Raw genomic sequence first — 9,232 nt, 5'->3', positions numbered from 1 at the left:
TGCCTCCAATGCGGGAGACCCGGGATCGATCCCTGGGTTGGGAAGATCCCCTGGAGAAGGAAATGGTAACCCACTCCACTTGTCTGGAGAATTCCCTGGAAGGAGGAGCCTAGTAGGCTACAGTCCACAGGTGGCAAAGAGTCGGACTCGACTGAGCGACTTCACTTTCACTTTCTCTGTGCTTCAGCAAGTAAGAGTGATTAAAAGATCTTCCTTAGTCTTGTTGTGACAATGAAAAGAGCTAATACAGGTGAAATGCTACAACAGTGACTGCTTTTATCATGTGGGGTTTCTAGACTTCCACATGCAGTTTCTCTTTGCCCTCCTGGGAAATTATGGAGAGGCAGGGTGAGGACAATTTAGGCATGTGGGTCTTTGAGCCTCCTGATTCTGAGGGCAGGTGGATACCCTCTCTGTGAGACCTCTGAACCCAGCTTGACCCCAGAAAAGGGTGGGAGGTTGTGGGGGCTGCATTGTGGAGTGTTAAGGCACTGTCGGATGTTAAGTTATCCCTGCTTGCCAGGGAGGGACAAGGACTTGGAAGGAGCACTAGTCCAGGGTCCAACGTTCAGCCAGGCCCTGGCCATGAGTCAAGATCACTGGTCACCCTATCTGTGTGGGAGAAAAGGCACTGCTACTTGCTTTTAAAGGTGTAAGAGTCAAGGAGAAATGGGCATCAAAGCACTTTGTAATGACAGCAAATTTCAGGACAGTAATGGTGAAACACCCCACCCCCCCACCCCCATACCATCTCTGCTAGGATAGGGGAAGGGGATGTCTGGGCCTTTGGGTGCTTGGGTGTTGGAGAACTGTGACAAAAACAGGGGCCCTTCCAGCTGGTAGCTTCAAGAAGAAGCAAGCCTTGGGCTTGGGGAGGTCCTCCAACTCCTGGACGGTTAGGTGGTGGGTATAGGTTGTAGGCTGTCCAGGGCTTGGATGCCACTGGGCTCAGGCCTATAGGAGCCAAGGGTTGACAGGTGTGGAAGCAAGAGTGACTGTGGGACTGGCTGGCTCCAAGAACATGAGGAGCAGGTGTCATGGGCCGGCGAAAACATCCGAAAACATCCAGTTTCCTGTCCCAGGTGCCTGGCCATTGGCTCCAGGGGTACAGAGAGAAGGGGGTGCTTGCTCAGAGTTCCAGAAGCCACAGGTTCTGCCTGCCTGAAGGAAAAACGGTTTTGTGGCTCCCACTGCTGGCTCATGACCACCAGCCCCCTCTACAGGGTGGGCAATGGGGTGGGGGAAGTGGGCAGGACATGATCTGCCTCCTCATTCCCCAGAAAGCCCGACTACTGGGCTTCTGAGATCCAGTTGACCTTGCTCTCTGAGCAGCACACCTTGCAGTGCCTCTGTGCTCCGGGTTCGGCAGCTGCCAGGGAGAAGATGGGGCCCGACCGCCGGAAGTCTCCTCACCTCCCACGATCACCGCAGTGGGGAGTCTCCACTGCGCGGGGAAACTTCCATGGCCACAGCCCGCGCGCCTCGGCTTGGAAGGTGACGGAGGGCCCCAGATCAATGTCGCGGCAGCCCGGCGACGCTTACTGTTTAAAGGGAAGCTCCCTCTGCTCTAACATTTCACCAAAGTGAGAAGCAAAAACATTTTCTTAATTAAAATTTTGCCCACACTGAAGTAGCCAAATCAGCGCCGGAACCCTATTCCTCTTCTCATGTCTCCTCGCCCCTTCCTTTCGACCGGAACGCGTGCCTGCTGCCAGGAGGCCCAGCATCTAGCTGGAGAAGATACTCAGGGCTTCAGACTATCGCTCCGAGCGGGTCCGCTGGCCACTGAGGCGTTCCCTACCCCCCTGCCTCAGCTCTCCGGAGCCGGGCTTTTCTCGGGAAGCGAAGAGGCTCCTGAGGATCGGCGCGTCTGGTGGCCCTGGCCCAGCTTCCGATTCCATTTAACACAACCCGCGCATCTTATCTCCGCGTCGCCTCCCCGGGGTTCCCACCCACCCCCTGCCCAGCCCAGCCCGGCGGAAGCGGGGCCGCGAGCTTTTGAAGTCCGGAGAATTTCAATCCCAGAGGAGCCGGCTGGACCTAAACCCCCCGTCCCAGCGGGGGAGGGGACAGCAGGCACGCAGACAGGAGGGGGTTGTCCTTCCCGCCGCGGGAGGTGAGAAGCGGTGGGGGCCCGGGTCGGACCCCACTTAGGCTGCTATCACCCCCTCTCTTTTATGGGGTCGCCCAGGCCTCCGCGACGCGCGGGTTTTATTCCCTCTGTGAATTTACCTTTCTTCTGCCGCATAGGGAATAACCTCCATTATACAGTGATAACCACTCTATTAAAGTGCCTCCCCATAAACCAAAAACAAACACTCCCTCCCAACACCCCCCCCTCCAGAAAACCCCAACTAGAAACAGTGCTCTTATTGAGTCTTCTCCTGTTTTCTTCTTCCTGTTAAAAATTAGACCTCTCTTCTGATATTAATGAAAGATGCTTTTGGAAGAAGTGATATTTGGTTTAAAAAGGAAAATATTTTTCTCCTGCCACCGAGGTAACTTAGGCACCTAAAGACAGGGGAAATTGAGACATTTTGAGAGTGGATACAGAAGTCGGGAGAGGGATGAAGGTGTCCCTGAAGCTTCAGATCTGAAGCCCAGAAGAGGCAGCCCCCTCCGGGAGAGGCTGAGCCCGGGGCTCAAGCCTCCTTCCTCCCGGGACGCCAGGGGAAGTCCGGCTCGGATGGGCCGGGCCCAGGAAGGAGACGCAAGTGGCACCTCTTGATCTCTCAATCCCGCTCCGCTTTCATCTCACACGGAAAACCCGGAGGAAAAGAGGATCAAACACAGAGCACTCCCATTGAATGCAAAGCTGGGGGCGGGGCGGGCAGCCAAGAGTCCCTCTGAGGACCCGGCCTTGCAGAGGTGAGCGCAGCGGGGGGCTGCTGTGAGCTGGCCAAGGGCTGCGGAGAATAGAGGAGTGGGGGGAGCACCCCAGGCCCCGGGCTGGACGGGCCCAGAGGAAGGTGAAGGATAGTGGCAGATGTAACGCAAACGCTGGTGGTTCTACTTTGACAGGAAGGAAGGAGCAAGCCAGGTGTTCCCTCAGGCTCTGCCTACCAGCTAGAGAGGACAGGGCACCAGTCCTAGGACAACTCTCCGCCAGGGCAAAAGGCTCTAGACTCTGACCCGGATCGCGCCTCTCACCTTTGAAATATTCTCCAGGACTTTGGGGCCGGCACTGCTCAGCACCTGGTGATTCTGGGAGTCCCGGGGATTGGAAATGTTTATGCAAACATTCCCTTCCAGTTCCCTCTGCACACCCGACCCCAAAGGGAGGTCAGTGAGCTGTTCTTATCAAGTGAGGGGCTGGGGGAGATGTGGAAGGCAGAACTTGAGAAGGGAACTTCTGTCTTTCCACACCACCTCTGGAAGCCCACAGATAGGAAGATTGAGGCGGGGGGGGGGGGGGAGGGAAGAGGGAGAAGAGTTGAGAAAGAAAAAGGAGAAGGAGAGAAAAAAGATAAAGTTAAAAATACTTAGTGATAAGGGGACTTTTCTTTAAAATTTCAGAACTTGGGGCTTTGTCTTGGAACATACAGAAGGAGGAGGGGCAAAGCAGCCTTTTGCAGCCATCAGCTTAGCACTAGAAGCCCCTAGAAAGGGGCAGAGAAAGTCTAGTGGGAGCGGTTGCAGAGCAAAGAAGGGGCCTGCCTTCTAGCCTCAGCAAAATGAGAGAGACCCAGCCTGCCTACCTAGCCCCAACACACTCAAAACTGGCAAGGGGGCAGTTTCCTAGTGGAACCTAATGGGTTCCACCTCCCCTGGAAGCAGACCTGAGAGGGAGCCGGTGGCTGTTCCCAAAGACATTCAACACTACTCACAGCCCCCCAGCCCTGCCCTGGAGGTCCCCCTCTGTCTTTGACGACTGATGAGAACTCCGGTCACTTGTACTTTCATGGCATTTTCGATGCCTTCTCTCTCTTCAATCCCAATGCACTTTTGGAGCAGGGGACCAAAGCCCTGGGGCAGGGCACTAGGGAGAACCCCATGAGACAACCCTTCATGAACCCCAGTGCCGCATGCTGGTCTCTCTCGGCCCCTGCCCCAAATCTCCCAGTAAGAACAGCACCTTCTCCCAGCTAGGAGCCTTTGCCGCTGCCGCTGTGGGAGCCTCATTTGCCAGAGCTTCTCAACTCCCCAAAACCTGTTTCCAGGGGAATTCGTTGACTCTGAACGAATACATTAAAATATGGTCAAGGAAAGAAACAAGGCCACCCTTAGAACCTCTCCCCCACTCTACATACCTGAAGTGCAGGCGAGGCCCCAGCAAATGGGAGATTTCTTCCTTGAATAGCCATCTGGAGGTCAAGCCGGGCTGTGGAAAGCTTATGGTCACCTAGATGGGGAGAGGGGCGATGGGGGGAAAAAAGCGAACATTTGGAGTCGGCAGCCAAAGCCGTCTTTAAAGAAAAATATTAAGATATTCATCTCTCGCCCCTTGGGGAAGAAAAATGGCAAAGTTCCCTTTTGGTTCCTAGGAGGAAGTAAACAGCTGGGGGTAGGGGCTGGGAGGAGGAGGGAGGAAAGAAGACCCCAGGCTCAAGCTGTCCAGACAACTTGCGAGGGAGGGAATATGCTTTTCGGTAGCTTGTTAATTAAAAAAAAAAAAAAAAAAAAAGACTTTGGAGCCGCGGCGCGGTTAGCTCACCAGGGACAGGCAGTTGTAATAATAAGAGAAGCGAGGCTTGTGAATCGGCCTTCACACTTCTAAAATGCAGTTATGGATTTTCTCATCAGTGTTAGAACAAGGCACCAAGTTAAGAAAACAAAAGCCCAAACAATAAAAAAAATTTTTTTATATATATCAAAAGCGTATTCAATTACCGAGTCCCGCAACCCCTGCGGAACTCGCCGCGTTAAGCTCCCTTTTCCTCCCGCGGAATTCCATTTGCATCCCCTGTGCCTGGGTGTCTCCCTCTCTCAGTGTGTGTGTCTCTCTGTTTTCACACTCTCCTCCCCATTCGAGCGAGGCCCACACCTGGCGCATCACTGCCGAGCCATTAGCTGCGGGTCTCCTTTCATCTTCGCTGTGGCAGACGTTTCTATTTATCCACTTGCGCTCACCGAGTGGCGTCACCAGCGGTACTGTAATGACGACTGCAGCAGGAGGATGACAGCTTAGAAAGAAGAGGGCAATGGGGCTTCCTCCCAGAGGCGGTGCGGCACAGAGGAGCGCTCGCATCACAAGGTGACCCCAGCTCCCCACCGCCACCGCCGCCGTCACCGTCGACACCGCGTTCCGGCCGCTCCGCGCCCGCCCAGTCGCCTGGCCTCTTTCTCCCTCCCGCAGCCAAGATCTGTCGGACCGCTGGGGACCCAGGGAGCCGGGGGGCTAGGAGCTCACTTGGGGCTTTCCCCCTCCCCCCTCCGAGAGTCCGGGATGGAGAGCCGAAAGGACATGGTTATGTTTCTGGATGGGGGTCAGCTTGGCACTCTGGTTGGCAAGAGGGTCTCCAATTTGTCCGAAGCCGTGGGCAGCCCGCTGCCCGAGCCGCCCGAGAAGATGGTGCCCCGTGGTTGCCTGAGCCCGCGGGCCGGTCCTCCAGCCGCCCGGGAGCGCGGCGGGGGAGGCCTGGAGGAGGAGCCGGTCGACGGATTAGCAGGCAGCGCTGCGGGGCCGGGAGCCGAGTCGCGGGCAGGCGGGGCCGCGGTGCTCGGCCCCGGACCTCCGGCTGCCTCCGCCGACAGTCTCTCTGGCCAGGGGCAACCCAGCAGCTCAGACACCGAGTCGGATTTCTATGAAGAAATCGAGGTGAGCTGCACCCCGGACTGCGCCACGGGGAACGCCGAATACCAGCACAGCAAAGGTAGCCACCGCGCCCCTTCTCTCCCCCGGCCTCCTACCGCGCCCACCTTCCACTTCAGCTCTAGAGGAGAGGAAGACACTCCTTTACCCCAGGGCGGGGTGGCTGGGGGAACCCACCTGAACAACTCATCCCCCGCTATCTGCGCCCTGGCGGGGGTCTCCTTCTCTGCTCTGGCATTGGCGGGACTGAGGGTGACAGCTGTGCTTTGGGGGAAGGAGGGAGACGCAAGCCCTGGGCTTGAGGGGGATTCAGAGTGCACCCCAGCCCCCCAGAGCTTTGTGGCACTGCTTCAGCTGCGCGGGGAAGACACTTTCTCCCGGCGTGGGCGAGATCAAAAGAGGGTCCAGGCAGTTTGTGGCTAGCAGGGTGTAGGGCGCATCCAGGCGCGGAAGCGGAGTCCATAAAGGACCGTAAAATCGCGACCGACTAGGGCCGACCGGCTGCTGCGGCCCTCCGACCAGTTTGCACGTCGGTCAGAGGTCCAAATTACCTTGTCACTTCCCGGGCTCGGTGGCGCCAGGTCGGAAATGGTCCCAATGGTCTAATTGCCTTTGGTCTCCGGTTGCATTTGAAAAGGCAGTGCTCTGGCCCTCCCCCCATTCACCTTTCCTTCCTAGTCCCACTCCTCCACCCAAAGGAAAAGAGCGGCAGGGGGCAGGAGCCCCACCCTTCCCTGGGTTTCGGCTTAAATTGGGGTGGGGGTTGGTGGTGGCTGTGTGTCACTGCTATAACTGGAGAACCCCTCCCTGGCCAGGGGCTAGTGAGGAGGTGGGGTGAATGATCAGGAAGGGAGTCTCCCTGAGAGGGGTGGAAAGCTAGGAGGAAGAGCCCACCAGCAGACACTCTTCCACAAAGCTGTGCCGGTGGGAGAGAAGAGCCTGGTGTGGAAGAAAACCCACACCCTCGCCTTGGCAGCCAACACCTTGCTGAGAACCCACATCCACCCATTGCCATCTAATCCACTCAATCCAGACTACCCACAGCATGCCCTCAGAGTAACCCATACTCCATTCATACATAGTGAGGCAATAGGACACTCATACACACACTCCTGGGCCATCCCCACAGCACACACAGCCTAGCGCACATTCCCACACCTGCACCAGCCATCTGGCGCACAAAGCAAGGAAACTCAGTCCCTGCCCAACATCCAACAATGCACCAGGACCCAAGTTCGCAAGACTCCAGCACAAAGGGGCATCTCAACTCACTTGACTGTCAGATACGTGTATCCTTGCCCACTCCTGTCAACCGTGGGCAGAAAGTTCAGAGTGGCTGCATCTGTCTAGTGCCCCAAGGCAGGTGGCCGGGGCACCTGGGACTTTTGTACCCAGCAGGCCTAACACAGAGGCCTCCAAAACAGCAGCCCGGCCAGGCCTAATGGCCGCTATGTGCTCATCTGAATGGTGAGCCTCTGTCCTCCATTCCTGGGTTCTCAAAGTCCCTGCCACTTCAGCAGAGGTAGAGTCTGAGGCTATTGAGAAGAGGGGGATGTCCCTTTCCATCACCCCCTCCACACACATCAACCAGGACCTACAGCCCCACATCAACAGCGTCTATCTGTTTTGTGTTCTGTGTGTGCATCTACTCTGGGCTCCCTGAACAGGGCCTGGCTCTGAGGCACTGGCCAGCAGTCCCAATGGCAGCAGCGAGACCTCCAAAAGCAATGGCAGTGGTGGCTCCCAGGGCACCCTGGCCTGCAGTGCTAGTGACCAGATGCGACGGTACCGTACTGCCTTCACCCGGGAGCAGATTGCACGACTGGAGAAGGAATTCTACAGGGAGAACTATGTATCCAGGCCTCGGAGATGTGAGCTGGCGGCTGCCCTAAACCTGCCGGAAACCACAATCAAGGTATGAGCCACAGGGAGGAGGGAGGGGGGATGCGCCCCGTCCGGAGGAAGTAAATACCACCTTCCCACTTCCTAAATCATGAACCAGGAAGTAGGGCCTGGAGTGTCTTTACAGGGCAGCTAGGCCGGGAATGTCTAAGCCTGGTGCAGGAGCCAGGTGCATGCAGATTTGCCCCTAAGGGAGACTGTCTCTTTCGTGGCCAAATAAACCGCGGGGATGAAGTGCCCGGGCAGGTGTCAAGGAAGCGCTTCCAGGGAGAGCCTCAGGAATGGGACGTATTTTGAGGGGATCGCGGCCTGCGGAGTTCTTAGTTGCCCACTACTTTCCCACCCACACTGGGTTCGGGCGTCCTGGCAGCGCGGGCTGAGGGGCGGAGGCAGAGAGCCTGTCTGGGAGGGATTCCAGATCCAAAGGGGTGGTGGTGGGATCTGCCCGCGCACAGAGGAGCTCCTCTCCGGCTCTTCCCTGTGCTACCCTCACCGTCGGCCGCGGTGGGACGGACTCATGGGTTCTGCGCACCGGGCCGAGCGGCCGCCGAACCCGCTCCTCTCCTCCCCGCCCGCCAGGTGTGGTTCCAGAACAGGCGCATGAAGGACAAGCGGCAGCGGCTAGCCATGACGTGGCCGCACCCGGCCGACCCCGCCTTCTACACGTACATGATGAGCCACGCGGCGGCCGCGGGCGGCCTGCCCTACCCCTTCCCGTCGCACCTGCCCCTGCCCTACTACTCGCCGGTGGGTCTGGGCGCCGCGTCCGCCGCGTCCGCCGCCGCCTCGCCTTTCAGCGGCCCGCTGCGCCCGCTGGACACCTTCCGCGTGCTCTCGCAGCCCTACCCGCGGCCCGAACTGCTGTGCGCCTTCCGTCACCCGCCGCTCTACCCGGGCCCGGCGCACGGACTGGGCACCGCGGCCGGCGGCCCCTGCTCCTGCCTCGCCTGCCACGGCGGCCCGGCCAACGGGCTGGCGCCCCGCGCCGCCGCCGCCGCCGCCTCGGACTTCACCTGTGCCTCCACCTCCCGCTCGGACTCCTTCCTCACCTTCGCGCCGTCGGTGCTCAGCAAGGCCTCCTCCGTGGCGCTGGACCAGAGGGAGGAGGTGCCCCTCACCAGATAAGGGGCCGCCCGCGGGCAGCCGGCTCCAGGACGCCCGTGGGGACCCCTCGGGGACTCAGACAGCATCCCTCCCCGCCCCAGGGGCACCGAGGGGAAAGAAGAGGGCCACCGAGGACCAGCGGGACTTGGTTTTGAGCAGCGAGCATCGAAATGCCTGGGAAGGGGTCCTGGCTGGCGCGTTTGGGGAGCAGGAGTGGGGTTGGGGAGGCCGAGCCTGAAAGACCTTCCTCTGGGTCGGCCCCTCTTTGCCATTCTTCACCCGACCCACTGCCCTGACCAGGGCTTGAGGCCGTGGCTCCAAAGCTTAACAAACTTAGCAGCAACAGCAACCAATATCAAGCCCCTCAGCCCCCAACCCCAACCCTTTTCTCACCCGGACCCCTCCCCCTCGCAAAGGCCAAGCCCATGCGATGGAAAGGGAAATTGCTGTCTCTCTGAACAAAATGCTGTGTAT

At 58.5% G+C, this 9,232-nt stretch overlaps 1 protein-coding gene across 1 annotated transcript; it reads left to right on the top strand.

Moving 5' to 3' along the window:
* Positions 1-5,162: 5,162 nt before the first annotated feature.
* On the top strand, positions 5,163-8,902 carry EVX1 (even-skipped homeobox 1). Its single transcript, XM_043873511.1, has 3 exons — positions 5,163-5,813; positions 7,420-7,667; positions 8,234-8,902. Exons 1-3 carry the CDS (start codon positions 5,387-5,389, stop codon positions 8,777-8,779), a joined length of 1,221 nt encoding a protein of 406 aa, XP_043729446.1. The 5' UTR covers positions 5,163-5,386; the 3' UTR covers positions 8,780-8,902.
* Positions 8,903-9,232: the final 330 nt, after the last annotated feature.

Source organism: Cervus elaphus, chromosome 18 (assembly GCF_910594005.1).
Source record: "Cervus elaphus chromosome 18, mCerEla1.1, whole genome shotgun sequence".
Lineage (NCBI taxonomy): Eukaryota > Metazoa > Chordata > Mammalia > Artiodactyla > Cervidae > Cervus > Cervus elaphus.
This window is presented reverse-complemented; position numbering and strand designations above follow the sequence as displayed.

Bases quoted from the DNA above. Each gene is read 5' to 3' on its own strand.
- EVX1 (XM_043873511.1), top strand. From the start codon at position 5,387: ATGGAGAGCCGAAAGGACATGGTTATGTTTCTGGATGGGGGTCAGCTT. The intron at 5,814-7,419 runs GTAGCCACCGCG...CTCCCTGAACAG, and splicing joins CGAATACCAGCACAGCAAAG to GGCCTGGCTCTGAGGCACTG. The intron at 7,668-8,233 runs GTATGAGCCACA...CCCGCCCGCCAG, and splicing joins TGCCGGAAACCACAATCAAG to GTGTGGTTCCAGAACAGGCG.